A 21,341-nucleotide genomic window follows, 5' to 3' on the forward strand; every position below is an offset into this window, starting at 1 on the left:
TTTACAATTTTATGTTGATCTCATGGCATTGACCTACTTTGTGAGGTCTGAAGGGAAATGAAAATAATTACTATATGTACTTTGCATAAGGAGGAACAGAAGAGAGAATACAAGAGGTTAGTGACATGCCCAAAGCCAAAGGATTTTAGTAACTGGTGTTGTTTTGCTGACACTCAAAGTAAAATTTTCTAATGCAGCACTGGTTTCAGTACCTCTGAGGACCCAAGCAATACAGACAAGAATGGAGAGCTTAGCACTTGTCCAATGTGTCAAAAACATTCTTCTCTTCTTCATGGAATGATAATGGTACTAACTCAAATAGGGTATCTTTGGGGAGAACCCATTCATAATATTAAACCTTTGAAAATACAGACCACTCTAGAAATGGTAACAGGTAAACAACTAAGAAAATATATTCAAGGCCAACTCTATGGAAAGGAAAGCATTTCAGTGCTAATTTTTTTTTCTTTTTGGGTTACACCCATCTATGCTCAGAGGTTACTCCTGGCTCTGCACTCAGGAATTACTTCTGGTTCTTGGAGGACCATATGGGACACCGGGGATCGAACCCAGGTCGGCTGCATGCAAGGCAAACGCCCTACCCGCTGTACTATTTGCTCCGGCCCCTCAGTGCTAATTTTTATAGAGTAGAATGAATATCTACAGAACAACCCCAGAAAAGTAAAGGCGGCACTCTTGAGACTTTTGTCAATTAATTTAATATATATGTCCATAGGTAGTTCATATGAATGCTTAAATTACAAAATTAGCTGCCATGGTCCAAATGTGTGGGATTTTAAGAAAGCTTTTAATAATCAAAAGAGAGCTAGGCATATCAACTTTGATCTCTAAAATGTATTTTAAAGATTTGTAAAACAAAGCTAATTCTAGAATTATATAGCATTAAAGTAATTAAATTTTACTTTTGTTATTTTAATAACTTAATTTTATGAACTGTTAAAAAAATATTGTATTTGCATTTTCCAGCTTACACATTTCTGCATTAACCTAGAGAAAAATCCGTGTGAAAAATTCCATGCAGTTACAAAGGCAGCAGCACGGGCTGTTTTCACAGCAACTTGTTATTGCCTCGAAACACACCTGCACATAAAGCGTCAACAAAAATACCCGCCCCCCCACCCCCCCCAAAAAAAACCCAGCTCCTTCCCATTCCCAGCAAAAATTACCTGGTACGAGCACTGACTTAAAAAATGCTTTCTTAGTAGGAAGCATTTATAAAATGCAGAGATCTGAGCAAGCTAAATGCTTGAGCAGATAGATGGGCCTCTCCCATGAGAGCTGCTTCCTCCTGAGGGAGGCAAGGAGAACTCTCGTACTCTGGGGAAGCTCATTTTAAAAAAGTCTATTTATGCATGTTCATGGCTATTTCTTTGAAAGAGTACACCCAGCCTCAACTGTGGAAGACACAAAAGCAGGAGAAGCAAAGGGACACAGCCATCACAGAGACGACAGAGCTTTTCCACAAACATCAATAGGCCGCAGCAACCAAGGGAAACATTGCTGACTCCACGGACCACTGCCCTGACCCGGGGAAGTAGTGAATTTTTCATGCATTTGTTACTCAAGAAAAAATGTACAACCACTTAAAAACTACAGCATTTAATAGCTTGTGGTATCAGGTAAAGAGAAAACTGTGTTTGCATATACCACCTACCCCTAGAATTTTCCACATACACATAGTATCCTAAAGCCTATAGATATTCTATAACACTGTCATCAGCATCTCCCATCTACAAAACATATTAAACTACACTGTCTTAAATCCCTGAAATTTCAATACCACATATAGTGTTCTAAATTTTACTTTCTTTTTTAAAAACAAGTTTAATGTAGACAAAAAAGAAAACACCAAGTAATATTTATTGTGCAATTCCAATAGTTACTGGTGGAATTGTGGTTTAGAGGTCTGTCTCCACAGCCATTTCAACTGCCTAGTTTAAATAAAAAGTAACAATCTTTATCTATAAATTTCATAATATTTCTTCAAACATCAAAGCACTAAAAGCACAGATGATTCATGTTATAACTTTAAAAATATTTTAAAATTACACAGATTTCATATATAATTCCTCTTATAAAATAATCAAAATAATTTGATTATCTGGAAGAAAATTACTGAAATAGTCCTTCCATCACTACCTATAAATTTTATGCTACTCCAAACCAAAAGCTGAATAACAGATGATGAAATACAAGTATCTCAATCACCAGGAGTGTCTGAACTTTAGGAAGAGAAATGGACTCGAACTTTTTATGTTTCCTGTCAATTCAGAGATTATAGAACTCAGCTGTCTGGGATGATCTTCACATGGCTTTCACTTTGATTTGTTTCATCTTCATTTGCTTCTTCTCCAATTTCTTTTGTTCACGTCTCAAGGCAGCTTCCTAGAGAGAAAGAATCCAAAATCAGTTCTAAGCACATATTTAAAAAAATCTAACTAGAATATAATCAATATAATTAAAAAAAAAAAACTATGGTAAATGGTATTTAAGGTACTGCTGTACCATAAATAACACTCCAGAGGACAGTTACAAAAATAATTGTTAATATCTGTTAGTGAATAAAAAGTAACTTAAAATGAAGCAAATGTAATGAAAATCTCAAGTTACAAAGGAATTAAATACTATATTAAATACTTTGTTATTCTGTTTTTTTTTCCCCCTTACTGCACCCAGGAGGAAACAGCTCAGTAATTTTTGTCTTGGGCCACACCCGGTGATGCTCAAGAGTTACTCCTTGCTCTGCATTCAAAACTCACTTCTGGCAGTGTTCCAGGGACCATATGGAGTGCTGAGGATCCAACCAGGTCAGCTGCATGCAAGGCAAGTGCCCTACCTTCTGTGCTATCTTTCAGCCAGAAATTCTATTTTAGTTTTTTTTTTATTTTTTATTTATTTATTTTTTTTTTATTTTAGTTTTTTTTAAAGAAAAAAATAACCGAGGGGCTGAAGTGATAGCACAGCGGGTAGGGCGTTTGCCTTGCACTCGGCAGACCCGAGTTCTATTCCCAGCATCCCATATGGTCCCCTGAGCACCGCCAGGAGTAATTCCTGAGTGCAGAGCCAGGAGTAATCCCTGTGCATCGCCAGGTGTGACATAAAAAAAAAAAGCAAAAAAAAAAAAAAATCCAACAACATCAAATTTCTCATTAAGTCAGGATATTAGCTGATAATTCTCTTATTACCAAAGACATTTATTTAGGAATTAGATTATAGAAGAGAAAGATGTTTAAAATTCATTAGTAACAAACACTAATAGATATGATAACTTTTCTTTTTAAAAAAAATATTTATTTATTTACTTGGCTTTTTGGGTCATACCCGGCGATGCACAAGGGTTACTTACCTTTGGCTCAAGCACTCAGGAATTACTCCTGGTGGTGCTCGGGGGACCATATGGGATGCTGGGAATTGAATCTGGGTTGGCTGCGTGCAAGGCAAACGCCCTACCCGCTGTGCTATTGCTCCAGCCCGGATATGATAGCTTTTCTGAGAGAAATCTTAGAGGACAAATTAAAGTAGGATTTACTGTTGGTCATTAATGGTCACATCTTAAGAAAACTTATTTCAGTTGCCTCCTGGCATCACATGGGTGTGCCGTCCTGGCGCCCTCACCCCTGATGAGCATCACCAGTTACAGCACTGGAGGCCCCGAAGGCCACCGAGTACCACCAAGGTAGCTTAGGTAATCCCTGGCACTGCAGGGCCCAGGCAGCAGCGCATCCTCAGGCCCTTGCAATAAACTGCCTGCTGCCCAGCTGAGAATCCCGGAAGCGGCTGCCTCCACCCACTCTAAACTACTGTGGTTTCAAACCCTAGAGAGAAGTGAACAATTCTCAAAACTGAAATAGGGAGGGAGGGGAAAAGGGGGTGGTAGAGAGGAAAGAGGGGGGTAGAGAGAGAGAGAGAGAGAAAGAGAGAGAGCGGGGCAGACAGACAGAGACAGGCTGGTATGTGGGAGGCCTCGATCTGATCATCAGTACCACACAGTCCTTCAAGCATTCTTGAAGTAACACCTGAGCACAGAGCTGAGAACAGCCCCTACAGACAGCTGTGCCCTAAAACTCAAACAAAGATAAAATTTCGAATTCCTTTCCGCCTCAGTGTTTGGTTAAAAAAAAAAAAAAGACAGTAAAACCTTCAAAATGGGATTGTGTTGGGAGAACAAGGTAACTGATTCCATTCTCCAGTCTAACTGGAAGGGCGCCTCTTCAGTCTTCACAACTAATAGTCTCGGGCTCAAGGGCTGAGAAAAGGCCAAACTTTTAGCTTATGAATATGCCTGCAGAGCATTAACTTAACATCTACTGCACTAATGGGCTTCCTTGCCTGAATTTTACCCCAACAATAAGAAAAGTGTCTCTCGGGGCTGGGGTGATAAAACAGCGGGTAGGGCATTTGCCTTGCACGAGGCCAACCCAGGTTCGATTCCCAGCATCCCATATGGTCCCCTGAGCACTGCCAGGAGTGATTTCTGAGTGCAGGGCCAGGAGTAACCCCTGTGCAATGCTGGGTGTGACCCAAAAAAGAGGGAGAAAAAAAAAAAGAAAGAAAAGTGTCTCTTACCTCCAGCCTGCGCTGTTTCTCAGGATCTTCCTCATTCATGATTCGCTCCTTCTCTGCCCTTTTCTTTTCCTCTCGCCGGGACTGTGCAGCTTCCTGCCTTTGCACATGTGTCAGCTTCAGGAAGTTCTCTTCTACTCGGGCACGGTTCTTGTCAGCCTTCTGCTTGCCCTTTCCCCAAGAAATAAAGCATTTTGTTTTTTAAAAAAATGCTATCCCACTCAATATTGTTCATAAAACTATTCTCTAAGCATTTTCTTTTTTTTTTTTTTCTTTTTGGGTCACACCTGGCGGTGCACAGGGGTTACTCCTGGCTGTGCACTCAGGAATTACTCCTGGCGATGCTCGGGGGACCATATGGGATGCTGGAAATCAAACCCGGGTCTGCCGTGTGCAAAGCAAACACTCTACCTGCTGTGCTATCACTCCAGCCCCTAAGCATTTTCTTTTCTTTGGGGCTATGCAGAACATTAAACCCACATATAAGGCATGTGCTCTAACTCTGAGCAACATCTTGGCCTCTATTTAACATTTTAGAGTCAACCAGTCAACTGAATTCACAGATAGCTGACACCCCCACCCACAAACAACAGTAGGTGACAACTTGTAGTCAAGGTTGCAGGTCTTACTTCTCTGTTGAGTCGGAACTTTTTGGCTTTATCAATAGAATAGATCACCATGTTCATCAGGGGTAGCAAAGCCTCCATATCCTTTGGGTAAGTGTTTCCTGAGCCAGGAACTGGAAAACAAAGTAATTTTCCCAATGAGTTACTCCTGCATCACCGAATCTCTATTTTAGCAGTAGTATTACTACAATCTCTTTTCAAGTTTCTTAGGCCATTAAAATGTAGCAGGAAATCTAGGGCTGGAGAGAGCAAGCAAGGGGCTTGCTGTGCACATGGTGACCCAGATTGGGTCCGTTACCACTTAGGTCCCCTGAGCCCCACCAGGAATGATCCCTGAGCACAGCTACGCCCTGAGCACCTCCAAGTTTGCCTCACCCCAAAAACTAACAAACAAACAAACAAAGGGATCTCTTCCCTGAGCACTACTGGGTGTGGCCGAAAAACAAAAATAAAAAAGGATATATTTCCCAGAAATGGGGCCGGGGGGAATGAGTAGAGGACGAAAGAGCAGGGCCAGCATGGGCCGGGCCCGGGCCTGATCCTCGGCAGAGCAGGGCCTCCTGAGCATTGCTGGATGGCTCCTAGCACTTTTGGGGAGACCACCTCAAACAAACAAACAAACCCCAAAAGACCATCTCACAGAAAATGGGTAACCCACACAGGACTCAAACAATTACCATTAAATGTAAACAGTAGTGTTCTCTTAGTTTCAGGTAGCTTTAAAGGCTGGCCTTCCCTGTCATGAAAGAAAAGTCTAATTAGAAAGAATATGGGAAAGATGTTTTCCAGGCACGTAAGTAGCTCAATTCACTTAGATACTCGCAAGTAATAATTTTTGGCTTATCCTCTCCACTTCAAATATAATCTCAGGGCCTGAGGGGACCTCAAAGGCCATCTGGTTCACTCATCTAACAGGTGCATCACCAAGGGATCTTAATCCTCTATCTGAACTTCCAGAGTGGTTCGCTCCAGAGAGGACATATTCCATCTCACCTGGGAGCCAGAAACGAGCCTATGTTTAAGCATAAGGCCCATATTCTGAAAAGTGTTACTGCTTATTCTGATGGATCTTTAAGTTTAGTTTCCTACTTCTATCTTCTATAAAGAAGAATCTTTGAGCCTAGTTCAAATTTAGAAAGAATCTACTGTAGCATAATTTAGTCCCTATTATCACCAAAGATAACTTTTCTGAAATAATTAGCCCCTATTTTCCTCCTAAGACTCAAGGAATGCTACAATGTGATACTTCTCCCCCCTCCCCCAGCCCCCTACCCCCTTGCAAGGCCTATCCAGACTAATGAAAGGCAGAAGGACTTGAATCATTATGACACATAATTAAAATACAGATTGGCTTTTACAACTCTGCTGCTGCTTATGAGAGTTTACCTGTAACTAAAAGCTTTGATCAGAACCAGTTCAACACTAAAGGAAAAACTTAACCAAGCATGTTTTCCTGAAGAGGGGTGTAAAGGCAAACAACAGTTTCAAGCACTTAATATGTATACTAGAGCCATAGTATCATGAAGGCAAACATTCCACGGGCATGGAGGGCATATTCTCAGAAAGTTACAAAGATCCATGGATTAAAAAAAACACTTAATTTGAAATCCAACAGAATTCAAACATTAGATACCATCAACTGAAAAAAAGAAAAAAATTAAAAGCATTTTCTCAGCACCAGCTAGTCAGTGTCATCCCTGTCACTGAGAGAACATTGAGTGGAAGCCATGACACAGGCAAACTGGAAAGGTCTATTTGTCTCCAAGCCCACCGTTCTCACATGCAATAAAGCAAGCAAGGGGCAAGTTGCATGCCTATCATCAACTTCCCTCACTCGGCCCGGCAAGGAAACCGCAAAAACGTCACATGGGCATCTCAACACAAAAAGCCAGTGAAGAAAATGAATTTCATTACTTTATCTCATACGTACTCTTGCATAATTTTTGGACCAGAGAACTGGTCTGAAAAGTGAACGGATTCAATCCTGTCAGCGTAGTGTGTTAGGAAGTGAACCATCTGAAACAAAGAAGAGAAGATTATTTTTAAGTGGGACTTGATGCCTTTGCCTTTTGTTGGGGTGTGTTGGGGGACTGGGTCACACCCCATGGTGCCTGGGGAGGGGGTACTCCTGGCCCAGTGGTGATGGTTAGCTGTATGCAAAGCAAGCACCTTAATCCTTGCTGGTTCTGTCTCTGGCCCAATGCATTTCCCAATTAAGCCAACTGTGCGTCCTCTACCTCTCTGGGTCCGATGTGCAACGGCTACAAATGGCAGCCTCGTGTTTGTGAAGGCTGCCGTAAGGGACCTTGGGACCGTCTTTTCAGTGGACATGCCTAACTGCTCTCATGCTGTCCCCAGGAAACAAGTGTGAAGGGTGCCTATGAAAAGCCATGGTCACAGTGGCCAGGGGCCACATGGGACAAATCATTATGCCCACCAATCCATACCGAAGGCTGAGTCAAGGAGCATGTGACGGAGGCTCTGTGTCAGGCCGAGCCAAGTTCTCTACCACCTGAGATCCGCATCTCTAGGAAGTGGGGCTTACCAATCTACTGCTGGTCAGTTTAAGACGGGTGTCTGAAGAGCCACTCATCCCAGATGGCAGTGGCTTCACGCCTACTGTGGTCTTCTGGATTGACAACTGGGAGCCCTGCACTTTCTGAGTGTCTCTGCTCTGCTCCTTTCCCTGCCACCCTCCACTCTACTCAATCCTGCTCTTGAAAAAGAAAAACAAAATTCACCCTTTGAGAGCTGGGGAAGGAGCTCAGAGACTGGCGTGACATGCAGGAGGTCTGGGTTCAAGCTCTAGCACGCGTCCGAACACTGCCAGGAACGACCCAGGAAAGGAAGCTCTAGGAGCAGCCCCATAGCCCCACAAGGGATGACCCAAAAACAAAAAGTCAAATGATATCACCCTTCAGATGTCCTTATTTTTGCACAATGTCCTTGGAAAACAACCAAAGCCATTATACAATGAAACTAGTATTTTTCTTAAGTCACATCAACGATTGCCTTTAATTTTTTTGCCCTTCCCCACACTATTTTTCTTTTTCAGCAGTTTTGGGGATAAGATCCAACCTATGCACGCATGGCAAGTACTCTGCCACTGAGCTACATCCCTGGCATCTGATTAAATTTCTGATTGAGCAGGTGAAAACAGGTTTCAAATTAATGTTCAAATAGAAATGAAAGCACAAAGGGGATTTTCTGTTTTAGTTCTTGGGCCATTCCCAGCGATACTCAGGGGCAACTCCTGGCTCTGCACTCAGGAATTACTCCTGACAGTGCTCAGGGGACTGTATGGGATGCTGGGGATTGAACCTGGTCGGCCATGTGCAAGGTAAGCACCCTATCTGCTGTCTATCACTCCAGCCCACAAAGGGGATTTTTTTTTGGCTTACACCCAGCGATGCACAGGGATTACTCCTGGCTCATGCACTCAGGAATTAACTCCTGGCAGTGCTCAGGGGACCACATAGAATGCTGGGAATAGAACCTGGGTTGGCCACGTGCAAGGCAAATGCTCTACTGGCTGTGCTATGGCTTCAGTCCCAAAGGGGATTCTTTATAATTCATTTTTGAATTGTTTTTTGGGGTCACACCTTGTGGTGCTCAGGGCTGACTCCTGGTTCTGTGCTCAAAGATCACTCATGGCAGGCTTGAAGACCATATAGGGTGCTGGAGATTGATTGAATCTGCTCGGCCACATGCAAGGCAGGCACCCTACCCAATGTACTATCTTCTGGCCCAGAAAGGGGATTTTTCATAAACCCATCACTCTGCACTCACAGTCATCTTTACTATGCTATATATGTTGTTACCATTCCATAATGAATGGCAAAAAATAATGGGGGGGGGCTTTTAATGCATTCCTTTTCTCCTCCATTAGCGCTCAAAAAAAAAGGACTAAATCACAGCCCGAAGATTGGCTCAGCCACAGAGTGCCTACCCTTCAAATCTGGAGACCTGAATTTGAGCCCCAACATTGCAAAAAACACATAAACAAACAAAAAAACAAGGTTGGGTGGCACACGTGGTAAGGATTAAAATTATATTCTTTTCCCCCAAACCCTGAAATCTTGGGAACAAACTGCTCTTGATTGTGAGAGAACTTGACTAATCCAACTGTCTTCTTGACGAGTTAATCTATTGCTTAAGATGATATTTTGAATGCTGTGTGGGACAGGAATTCCTAACAAGTGCAATGTCATAAAATGAAATAGTGTGATTTTCAGGGAGAGTGTCTTATAAACACCAAAGTCTGTAATTACAAGTCATCTGTGGCTTTACCTTAGTGTCCATCATTCCCTCTGTCACTTCTCCCATCTCTGACAGGATGGCCAAGGAGTCTGGCAGTCCATACTTGGCTCCAGACTTCGGTTTGTCACTACAAAACTCGCTCTAGAGAAAAAAGGTAAATGGAAAGTGAGATTTAGCCTTTTTTAATGCTCAAACACTTTCTGCCCCCACACCCGGAAACATATGCATGGACCTATTCCAAAGTGATTGAAGTTGAATATGTAGTAGATGGTTTGTAGATAAGTTAGAACAACATACCAGATCCTGCATCTCTTTCTGTAGTCGGACCAAAGCTTTTCGTGTACCGACAGCAAACACATAGGTATCCATGTCTTCATCATTCATGGTTACTTTTATTTGCTTAAAAACAACAACAAAATCTCACCTATTAGGTTCTATATAAGCAGGTATCTACGGTGGCTTCCAAGACTTCAACCTTCTGTTCTAACCACCCTCCCCCTGAAGGTGTGACTCCGAATATAGTGGACGATCACTCCCAGGAATATACTGTGTTACAGGGCAGAAGGTCCCTCATCTGTTGACCCTGAGCACTGCCAGGAGTGATCTCTGAGCCGAGAGTCAGGGGTAAGCCCTGACTGAGCACAGCCACGTGTGGCCCCAAACCAAAGAAATGAAAACACATGTCCCCTTCCAACACCCCCTCAGTCGTACACTGAATGGAAGATGGTTTGAACAATTAGGAAAAGGTCCACTTTATTTGGAGGCGGAGTGGTGGTGGTGCAAGGCACAAGTGACTCCAAATTCAAGTCCAAGCGAGATTTGAGGTAAGTTCTAAGAAACTACAAATTCTATCTGTACAGAGGAAACAGAAAGGATACATACCACTTGGTCACTAACTGGCCTCATCATCCTGGCCAGGACATTCAGTAAGTCCTGTCTCTTGAGGAACTGAAATAAACACAGTGGAAATTTTTACTGACAACGAAAGATCTTGGAAGAGTGAATAAATATTCTATTCAATATATCTTCTGCTTGCTGATTGACAGAGAGATAAGGTTTTTACCATCCTTTTTTCCATGCCAGGGCTTGACCCCAGAGCCTCGCCCCTGTGAACACACTCTCCCTCTCCCGCTGAGCTGCAGGCTCAGCCCACACCTTGTCCCACATCAAACCTGATGTAGGATTGAGACCAGGAACTCAGAGGATTTGGACTCAGCGGTGGGAAAACCGAGGAGCTGCAATTCCTCCTTACCCTCAGCTGGATAAGCATCCCTTCACAGCACACCCGACCAGAACACCAGAGGTTATAGATATGCTCATTCTCCTGGTTCAGCTTCCCTGTGCTCGTGGCTTCTTTGTTCGTTCCATCATCCCCTAGGAGATTAAAGAGCACGTGTCACTAAAAAGGTTAGGGGCCTCATCACCACACTGACCCTCAAATAAGCATAATTTCCTGTAGCATTACTTTGTTATTTAGTAGAATTTCTTTGGACAGGTATTAAATCAGAGGAGCATCATTCCTTTTATAACTTTTTACTGTCTCCATTAAAAATATAAAGAGGGGATGGAGTACAGCAGGTAGGGTGTTTGCCATGAATATGGCCGACCTGGGTTCGATCCCCAGCATCCCATATGGTCCCCCAAGCACCATCAGGAGTAATTCCTGAGTGTAGAGCCAGGAATAACCCCTGTGCATTGCCAGGTATGAATATATATACACACACACACATATATATGTATATATATTATATATGAGAGAGAGAGAGAAACAGAAACTATAACCAAAAAATAATGCTGTTACAGACAATAAGAAACAGCATATGTTGGGGCTGGAGCAATAGCACAGTGGGTAGGGCGTTTGCCTTGCACGTGGCTGACCGGGGTTCGATTCCCAGCATCCCATATGGTCCCCTGAGCACCTCCAGGGGTAATTCCTGAGTGCAGAGACAGGAGTAACCCCTGTGCATCGCCGGGTGTGATCCAAAAAGCAAAAAACAAACAAACAAACAAACAAAAAAGAAGCAGCGTATGCTGGCCAGCTAGACAGTATAAACAGTAAGGAACTGCAAACTTGGTTCCATCCTGGGCACCACATATGGTCGCCCTGAGCTCTGGCAGGAGTGAGGAGGATCCCCAAGTACAGAGCCAGGAGTAAGCCCTGAGCACAGTAGGGTATGACCAAATTACTAGAAGAAACAGTGTTTTCCAAGTCCCTAGCATTATATGGAATTTGTGAGAACCGACATGAAAGAAAACAAAGGAGGAGCAGGAGATATAATGTAGGGGTTAAGACACCCTGCACGTAGCCAACCCCACTTTGAATGCCTGGGACCATAAGCATAGCCAGGGGACATTCCTGAGCACAGACCCAGGAGCAGCTTCTGAGCAGCCTGGGGTATGGTCCAAAGCACTCCCTTTTCTGTCCCCGTGCACACAGATAAGAAACAAAGTACTAAACCAAAGTGGGAGGAATGTAGGGAGTTCAGCTCTACCCCACCCCTCAAACCATGGGAGGTCCTCTGTGGATCTGAAACAAAGTACCCAGCAAATAGAAGCCAAATGAGTTTATTCTAAAGAATGAACTAAAAACTGAATACTAAAAGTCTTTGAATTCAGTTGAGACTTTAAAATCAACTTGTTTTGACAACATTATCAAAGTCTAATCAATAGCTACTTAGTAGCTGCTGTGAATAATAAAAGATGAGGAATTTCAATGTTAGTTGAATTTCCTAGGACAGGTATTAAATCAGATGAGCATTGTTCCTTTTAAAACTCTTTATTGTCTCCATTAAAAATATACAGCGAGAACTATAAACTATAACCAAAAAATAATGCTGTTACAGAAGGCCTACAGAAATGGGATATTTGAAAGAAAAAGCACCCTTTTCAGCAGTCCACAGAGCGGTCAAGTGCTTACACTAAGAATAATAATAAAGGTTTTTTTTTTTGCTTTTTGCTTTTTGGGTCACACCTGGCAATGCACAGAGGTTACTCCTGGCTCTGCACTCAGGAATCACTCCTGGCGGTGCTCAGGGGACCATATGGGGTGCTGGGAATTGAACCCGGGTCGAACGCGTGCAAGGCAAACGCCCTACCCGCTGTGCTATTGCTCCAGCCCCATAATAAACAGTTTTAACCCAACTTTTTTCAGGCAGGCAGTTGCGCTAGACTTAGCCTAACTTACCTACTAAGGTAAAGTTGCTCTCCAAAAGCTCTCTGTGTGTGTTAAACCAGGCCTGAGCGAGGCGACTGTTTTTATTCTTCCCGATGATATAATTCATGATGTAGGCAAGCAGTCCGGTCACCATCAAAATTTCCAAATAATAACTTTCCCAGCTGTTTTGGAGGTGTGCAGGCACCTAAAAGAAATGATCATGTCAGTTAATACTGGCTAAGGTGAATGAACAATAAGAAGATCCATAAACAGAAATAGATACTGTAGGTATAACAGATAAGAGACATATTGAACACTCTTATTCTTTGAGGTCAAAAACACAACCACTTTGGTTTTCTAAGTCACTTTGTAAGATTATTTTAAGAAAATATCCTAGGATGATCAAGTGAGGTAAAAAGCTGGAAAGATCTTTAAATAAATCCAATGTTAGGCCTAGCCCCTTCATACACTGATAAATAAACTGGGACTAGAAAGAAAAAAAAACAGAATTCTGTATACCTACATCAACAATTGTGATTGGGTCTTTATTTTTGCTAGAAGAAGTGTCTGGTTTGTCTTCATAACCTTCAAACTCTTCATCATCGTATGGCTCACTCTCGGTATCTCCCTCCTATAAAAATAAGGCACAACCTGTTTCCCCCACAATGTTTCCAGCAATTGTCTCATTTTTGCAGGCAGCATTTGTTGGGGGAAAACAATATATGTGAGCACTTAGTATAGAACACACCCACACTAACGCACCTCTTCTCTACCCCTCTCCCCAGTCAGACTTTCACAGATGTGAAAAATAAAACCCATTCTCCCATCAATGTAACAGATCGGAATATAACACAGAACACTGAGAAAAGTTTCATCTACTAAATGAAAATGAAGACTCTAGAGTAAAGGTTTCCTTAGGCCTGGGTCTTTCAATGTCAGTGAAAAGTGCTAGTTAGAGAATTTCCCATCTTGGGCCGGAGTAATAGTACAGTGGGTACGGCACTTGCCTTGCACATAGCTGCCTGGGTTCAAGCTTCAGCACCCCAGATGGTCCCCAGAGCCTGGTCAGGAGCGACTTCTGAGTGCAGAGCCAGGAGTATGTCCTGAACACTGCCAGGTATGGCCCCAAACAAACAAACAAAAATTTCCCATTCTTCCAGTTTCCCTATAAATTGAAAAAGAAACTTACCTGGATATCTGCATCCTCAAAATCCCCTTCTTGGCTTTCATCCTGCCCTTCTAACTCCACAGTGGTCTCATCTTCATCATCTTCAGTGGTAATTACCCTCTGAGGAGATTCAGTGACAGAATCTTCCGTGACATCCTCAAATTCAGCAAAGTCATTATCATCATACTCTACTATGTCATCCTCATCCTCGAAATCATCGAACTTGGCTTCAGAGATCCTTGCCAACACCAAAAGCACAACACAGAAAGCATGGAAGGCTTTCATTGTACCCTAAAAATAGGAGAAGAAAAAAATGGATTGCTATTCTACTTAAACTAATTAAATCTACAAGTCTCTTCTTTTTTTTTTTTTGTTTCTCTTATTCAATGAAAACAGCATTATATAAAGAACAAAGAAGAAAGTATGAAAAAGCTGGAGTTCTCATCAAAATTCCGTACATAAAATCTTGGACAAACCATTTAATTTCTTTAGGTTGGTTTTTTACAAATCCTCTTTCCACTTACAATGATCATTCAGCAAGCATTTTGCATATCTTTAAAAAGCTTCATAGGGGCTGGAGCGATGGCACAGCGGGTAGGGCATTTGCCTTGCACGTGGCCAACCCGGATTCGATTCCCAGCATCCCATATGGTCCCCTGAGCACCACCAGGGGTAATTCCTGAGTGCAAAGCCAGGAGTAACCCCTGTGCATCGCCAGGTGTGACCCAAAAAGGAAAAAAAAAAAGCTTCATACAGAAAATGAGAAATGCACGAATAGGGCCAATAGAGATTGCTCAATGGGCTGAAGTCCAGGGTCTGATTTCTATCACTGCAAGGTCCCCCAGCACTGCTAGGAGTGGTCTGCCCCACCCTAAAGAGATGCAACTATTTCGTTAGTGGTAACAAAAATAACTGATGCACCCTCAGGTATGAGCAAGATCCTCCCACACAAGCAAATGTTCAAAGACCAAGCACTAGGCAAAATAGTCCAGGTGATTTTACGAAAAGCAACTTATTTAATTCTCCTGACAATTCTTTGAGGAAATAAGTATTATTAACACCCCACTTTGCAGATAAGGAAAAGGAGGCACAGCAATTTAAAGCAATATAAATGACCAAACGACACAGGGATCTGAGAATCCCAGGAGCCACTCCTCAAATCTAAGACAGTGGGTGCGATTTTATATTAATTTTTCTTCTCTTTTGATTTCTGGGCCACATGCAGCAGTGCTCAGTGCTTATTCCTGGTTCTGTGCTCAGGAATCACTTCTGGCAGTGCTCGGGCACATGGTTATATGTAGTGCCAGAGACAGAATCCATGTCAGCTGAGTGCAAGGCAAAAGCCCCTCTACTTCTCTCCAGCCCCCAAAGGTTAATTATTTGCTCACAAACCATTTCTGATTTGCATGATGGAATTAAATACTAGCATCTGAAAAGAACAGTAAGCATTCTAAAGTGGCTGAAATGATAAATAAAAGGAAATCAGATCTATGACACAAAATCTGCCAAATGATATAAAAACATGGAAAACAAAGAAATTCTATGGATTCTGGCTAACAGTCAGAATACTGGTGTGCGGTTTTTACTGGCTCTGTGCTCAAGCTCACTCCAAGGGATGCTCAGGGGAACATACAGCAATGCTTGGTACCGGGGGGATAGAACTGGGCCAGCTGCATGCAAAGCCCAGGCCTTTAAGCCCTATGCTAGCTGTGACCAGGACAGTGGGTAGGGTGCTTGCCTTGCATATGGCTGACCCGGGTTCAATCCTTGGTACTCCATATGGTCTCCTGAGCACTGACAGACATGAGCCCTCAGTGCACAAAAGCAAGTTCTGAGCACCACCACTAGGTGTGGCCTAAAATAAAATACTGTTATGGGTTTGGGTAGATAGCTTTAGTCAGATCCCCAAAACACATGAGCCCCTAGCACCATGATAGATCCCAGGCACAGATGGATTGGACCTGGGACCACCCCCCAGCATGGCTAAGTTTAGTCTCCAGAAGAATAAGTTACTAAACATTTTTTTCAAAAGTCAGACCTAGGTTTATATATATTTTTTAAATTTATTTTATTGAATCACCATGTGGAAAGTTACAAAGTTCTCAGGCTTATGTCTCAGTTATACAATGCTCAAACACCCGTCCCTTCACCAGTGCCCATATTCCACCACCAATTAAAAAAAAAAACCCGTATACATCCCACCCCTCCCCCCCACGTAACTGATAAATTTCACTTCTTTTTCTCTTTTAGGTTTATAGTTTTTAATGTGGTAGGATTATAAGCATTTGTCCTTTTCTTTATATTTTTCTAATTTTCCTCATTTGATGCTACAATAAAATAAAATTACTTAGAAAATAAAGTAAAAACAGTCTGCATTCCAAAAGAGGTACTACAGTTTGAGGAGTGGCTCTAAGTGGGGGCCTGAAAAAGCACTCTTTCAAGGGCAGAAGGGGTGGGCTTAATAGGCCACACTCAGGGGTGGTGCTCAGGCCTACTTTGGGCTCTGTGCCTAGGGATCACTTCTGGCAGTGTGTGAGACCATCCCTACTGCCAGGGATGGAACTGAAGTTGGCCACATGCAAAGCAAGCACCTTAACTACTGCCATGGGAAACTTCTGAGATGAAAGAAACGGTTTCCATCCTTCTCTCAGAAGAGACAGGTTACAATGGAAAAGTCAAATCATATATATATATATATTTTTGGCTTTTTGAGTCACACCCAGTGATGCTCAGGGCTTACTCTTGACTCTGCTCTCAGGAATTACATTACTCCTGGCGGTGCTTGGGGGACCATATGGGATGCTGGGAATCGAACCAGGGTTGACCGCTGTGCAAGGCAAATGCCCTTCCTGCTGTGCTATCGCTCCAGCCCCAAAATCAAATCATATTTCTAAGAGAGAAAAATACCTGACTTGGGAGTTCTGTAGAACATGTAAGAAATAGGCCAAAGATATACAAATAGAAATTAGGAAATCATTTTTTATTATTATTGTTGTTATTATTATTATTATTATTTTGCTTTTCGGGGGTCACACCCGGAGATGCAGAGGGGTTACTCCTGGCTCATGCACTCAGGAATTACTCCCAGCGGTACTCGGGGGACCATATGGGATGCTGGGAATCGAACCCGGGTTGGCCATGTGCAAGGCAAACGCCCTACCTGCTGTGCTATCGCTCCAGCCCCTAGGAAATCATTATTGGCAACAACCGGGAAATGGTAAACATGAGAGCCAGAAACAGGGGACTGAAGTACTAACTGCAAGAGCAGGTGACAAAATGAAGTACTCTCTCAAGGTGCTCTTAGGTAATTGAGTATTTACCTCATATTTATAGCACTGTACATTGTGGCAGCAATCCATGCAATATCAAAGGCTGCTATTGCCCAATATCATGCAACCGGTGAATGCTTGAGAAGTATTCTCAGGACCTTTTGTAAAGTTCATCAGTTTTGAAATCCACATTATTCTTTGGGTTTTTAGGCCACACCCCTCAGTGCTCAGGGTTCTGCACTCAGGGATCACGCCGGGCGTGCTTGGAGTATAAACACATTTCATAGCATCTTAAAAGAACAGTAGACATTCTACTTGCTTTTTGGGTCACACCTGGCGATGCACAGGTGTTACTCCTGGCTCTGCACTCAGGAATTACTCCTGGCGGTGCTCAGGGGACCATATGGGATGCTGGGATTTGAACTGGGTCGGCCGCGTGCAAGGCAAACGCCCTACCCGCTGTGCTATCGCTCCAGCCCCAAGAACAGTAGACATTCTAGATTCGAAAGTGGCTGAACTGACAAATAAAAGGAAATCAGATCTATGACTCAATATCTGCTAAATGATATGAAAATATGGAAGACAAAGAAATTCTCCTTTCTTTGGGTTCTGGCTAACATATAGGATGCTGGAGCTCAAACCCAGGTTGGCTGCATGCAAGGTAAGTGCGCTACCCACTGCACTATCGCTCGGGTGCCTGAAATCCATTTTGGGAAATGCTATGATCATGGACCTAACAATTCCTCTTTTTTGTTGGTTGCGGAGACCACACCCAGTGGTGGGACACAGCACCAGGGGATCTCCTGGTGGAGCTGTGGGGTCTCATGTGGGATCTCAGGGGACCAAACCACCTTATCCATGGCCCCAGTTCAATCTTTGTTCTTGGAGATTAGTACTGGGGACATTTTATAGGGGAAAATAGCTGCCTTCCCAACACCGGCCACAGGTATGTGATGTGTTTCCAGAGATCCCTAGCTTCTTTAGTAATCTTTCACTAGAGTCAAAAGGAAACACATATGTTCCGGTGAGGTCCAACTATTTGAATAATCCCAGTTTTACCATTTGCCAGCCATATGATCTTGGGCTAACACTTAAAAGTCCCTGTTTTGGGAAAGTTCAGGGGGCTAGAGAACATTCTTTGCAAGCAGGAAGCCAGGACTGATCCCCAGGACCACAGCTGGTCCTCTGAGCAGGAGTGCCAACTTCCCAAGCCCCTCTTCCCCCCCCCCACCACCACCCTGTTCCTCCCAAGTGTTCCCAAGTGGCCCAAAATCAAACAAATTTTTAAAAGAGATTGGAGAGAAAATACTGGACATAAGGCTTTTTGCCTTGTATGAAGCTGACCTGGTTCAACCTGGGATACGGCATTATACACAGACCACTACCAGGAGTAAGCCCCAAGCACCAATGGGTGTGGCATAAACCACCCTCCCTCCATTTTTTTAAAAGTCTGTTTCCCATGTACAAGGAAAAAAATAAAAAGGAATGCCATTCCCATGTTCAAGGCTGCACAGTGCAATTGGTATTCTGGAGTCTGTGCCAACACACAGAAGGCACTAAATGAATATTAGTTTCCATTACTTCCTTACTTTGTGCCTCATGAACACTTATTTTGTTGCTGTTTTCACTTTTCTCTTTTCAGAAAGCTGACCTGGAGTGTTCTCTAAGCACAGTGCCAGGCATGAGCTCTGAGTACCTCTAGGTGTGACCCTCCTCTGCCCCCTCTCCCCCAAGGAATCTTAAGTTTTTCTTTTTTTGGTTTTTGTGCCACACCCGGTGCTCAGGGCTAACTGCTGGTTCTGTGCTCAAGGTTCACTCCTAGCAGAGCTCGGGGGGACCATATGTGGCGCTGGGATCCAACCTGGGTTGGCTGCACGGGAGGCAAGCTCCGTAACACTTGTCTCATCCCCTCCCAACTTCCCCCAATTTTTCAAAAAGCGGCAAATCATGGGTAACACTGGCCAGGATCTACCCGAGTGAAAGCAGGTCAAAGGTCTGATCATTCCAAACTGAACTCGCACTTGGAATGTTCACCCCAGAAAAGCATTTCCAAGAAAACTCAGCCCTGTAAGTAACAGGGATGAAGTTATTAAAACACCAAAAAAAATCAGCCAAGCCATCTGTGCCTTCCTTCCCCTTCCCCCTGAAGGTTCCTCTACAGCACCTGTCACTTCACCTGTCAAATGCCCAACTCCGCGGGCGACACCCGGCGAGACCAACAAACACCAACAAGGCGGGTCTGGGGCTATTCTTTGAGCTCACCCAGCAGTCTCCCAGGGTTTGAGTCAGATCTTTAAAAGTAAAGAGGAATAATACGTTGGTGGAACCATTCCTCGTTGCTATTTTCGGTGAGCCCTTGCTGGCGAGGGCCAGGCCCGGAGCTCGGCATTCTCGCGTCTCCGCGTGCACGGTGGATCGAGCCTGTCTCGTGCGAGCGGCCCCAGAAGCTGTCACTCCGTGACGGACTTTGGGAATCGGGACCGAGGCGATTCCTCTGCACGTCTGCCCCCCACCCACCCCGCGGCACACGCCAAGTTGCTGGAACTCTGCCCTTGCGGAAAGTTGCTCATACAGCTCCGCGATGAGACGCCTGAAGACCGTTAAAAAAAAAAAAAACCATCTCGACCTCCCCCAAAGAAACCAGGCACTGAAAGTTGGTTTGAAACATTTTCTTTTTCAGTCGGCTAAAGGGAGAAGGCTCGGAAACCAATGCAGGTCGCCCCCACCCCGCCTCCAAAGGCTGAACTTTTGAGTGGCCTGGGTTAGTTAGGCCACGCAACTAGTGACCGCTCGGCCTGGCCGCCAGCCGAGGCGCGGCGCGCTCCATACCTGTCCCGGAGCCTGTCCTGCGGCCGCCGGCTCGACGGCGACTGTCTCTCGGCCCGGCCACCACCCGCACGGTCGCCGCCGCTTCACAGCGCCGCCCGCCTCCTGGGCACTAGCCGAGCCGGTAGCGCACGGTCACGCCGCGCCTCCCGCACGGCCGCCGCCTTCCGTTACGTCGAATGCATGCGGCCCGTCTGCGCCTGCGCACGCCGCCCCCGGGCCCGCCTCTTCCCCCGCCCCCGCCCCGCCGAGGCCCGCCCGGAGGGGCTGATGGGAAAATTACATAATTCCGACCCCTGGGCCAGAACGGCTTCCCGGGGCCGGTCCCAGGCCTCTCCGCTAGGGTTCAGTCACGTTGTCATGCCACAGAATTGGTGCTCCGGAAGCTAAAGGTGACCATGCTCTGTGGTACCACGTGGTCAGAGGCATGCGGTGCCCTTACCGTAGGCCGGTTTGTTTTTGTTTGGGGTTTTTTTTTTGGGGGGGGAGGGCGGCACACCCGGGGATGCTCAGGGGTCACTTCCTGGCTCTGCACTCAGGAACCATTTCCTGCCGATCGATGCTCGGAGCATCGAACCCGGGGTTGGCCGCGTGCAAGGAAAGCCTCTACCCTAGTCCTGTGTGCGAAGGGCCAGAGATAAGGGACCGATAAATCCGTCTAAGTCAAATAGGGCTGCCCTGCCCTCCCGAGCCCTCTTCTCAGGGCTTTTGGGTGGCCCTCCGCCACTGCCATTCCTTTCACTTCCAGACCCACTTCCTAGACCGGCTCCAAAACTTCCCTCAGCGCCTGTCACCGCGTCGTGACAGAGGTGCGGGTGCCCTGGGCCTTTAAGGGTGGGAGCGCGCAGCGCCTCTCGGGAGCCCTCGGCCCCGCCCCTCGGCCGTGCTCTCCTCAGCGCGCATGTCAGGAGTGCGCCCCCACCCCCCCCTCGGTCAGCAACGGGCTGTGAGGCGGCGGCGGCGGCGGCGAAGGGGGCGGAGAGGGAGGAGCGCGGCGGGACGGGGCTTGGGCCGCGCGTACTTCGGCCGTGGGCTTCCCTCGGCGGCGGCGGCGGCGGCGGGAGTCGCTGCGGCTGCGGCTCCAGCAGCAGGTACTGGGCGAGGTGAGTCTGTATGCGGGGCCGCTAGGCGCCGGGGCCGCGGGAAGCGGCGGTGGGGCCTAGCGAGGGCCCGGGAGCCGCGGCCTGTGCTAACAAAGAGTCGGCGGCGCCCCGGAGCCCCGGAGCTGCCCCGCGAGCCGCCCGCCCGACCCGGCGCCCGCGTTTCTCGCCTTCCCGGCGCGCGCTCCTCCGGCCGCGGCCGCGGCCGCGGCGGCTTCCCGGAGGCGGCTCCCGCCGGCCCGGGGAAGGAGGCTGCCGGGCAGGGACAGTCCCCGGGAGCACCCGCGGCCCCGGCATCGCAGGAGCCCGTGGCGGGGGGTCCGGGGGGGCTCGGGCTGTCAAGGTGGAAGACCC

General features: G+C 45.6%; 2 protein-coding genes across 2 annotated transcripts in view; one reads left to right on the forward strand and one right to left on the reverse strand.

Moving 5' to 3' along the window:
- Positions 1 to 1,604: 1,604 nt before the first annotated feature.
- CCDC47 (coiled-coil domain containing 47) lies at positions 1,605 to 20,100 on the reverse strand. The gene is made up of 13 exons (XM_004617995.3): positions 19,891 to 20,100; positions 13,814 to 14,083; positions 13,148 to 13,255; positions 12,655 to 12,829; positions 10,723 to 10,844; positions 10,353 to 10,418; positions 9,768 to 9,869; positions 9,501 to 9,611; positions 7,141 to 7,226; positions 5,888 to 5,946; positions 5,214 to 5,323; positions 4,588 to 4,755; positions 1,605 to 2,406 (listed from the first exon to the last, which is right to left on the reverse strand). Exons 2-13 carry the CDS (start codon positions 14,075 to 14,077, stop codon positions 2,326 to 2,328), a joined length of 1,452 nt encoding a protein of 483 aa, XP_004618052.1. The 5' UTR covers positions 14,078 to 14,083; positions 19,891 to 20,100; the 3' UTR covers positions 1,605 to 2,325.
- A 698-nt stretch (positions 20,101 to 20,798) lies between these two features.
- Positions 20,799 to 21,341, forward strand: part of DDX42 (DEAD-box helicase 42) — a 46,254-nt gene continuing 45,711 nt past the window's right edge. Inside the window, exon 1 of the mRNA XM_055133852.1 lies at positions 20,799 to 20,990. The gene's annotated coding sequence lies outside the window, so the exon portion shown is untranslated. The remainder of the gene's footprint in view (positions 20,991 to 21,341) is intronic.

The sequence above is a fragment of the Sorex araneus genome, chromosome 3, assembly GCF_027595985.1.
Source record: "Sorex araneus isolate mSorAra2 chromosome 3, mSorAra2.pri, whole genome shotgun sequence".
Classification (NCBI taxonomy): Eukaryota; Metazoa; Chordata; class Mammalia; order Eulipotyphla; family Soricidae; genus Sorex; species Sorex araneus.

Bases quoted from the DNA above. Each gene is read 5' to 3' on its own strand.
- CCDC47 (XM_004617995.3), bottom strand. From the start codon at position 14,077: ATGAAAGCCTTCCATGCTTTCTGTGTTGTGCTTTTGGTGTTGGCAAGG. The intron at 9,612-9,767 runs GTATGTTGTTCT...TTTTTTCTCTAG, and splicing joins AGAAAGAGATGCAGGATCTG to AGCGAGTTTTGTAGTGACAA. The intron at 2,407-4,587 runs GTAAGAGACACT...CTTTCTCTCTAG, and splicing joins AGAAACAGCGCAGGCTGGAG to GAAGCTGCCTTGAGACGTGA.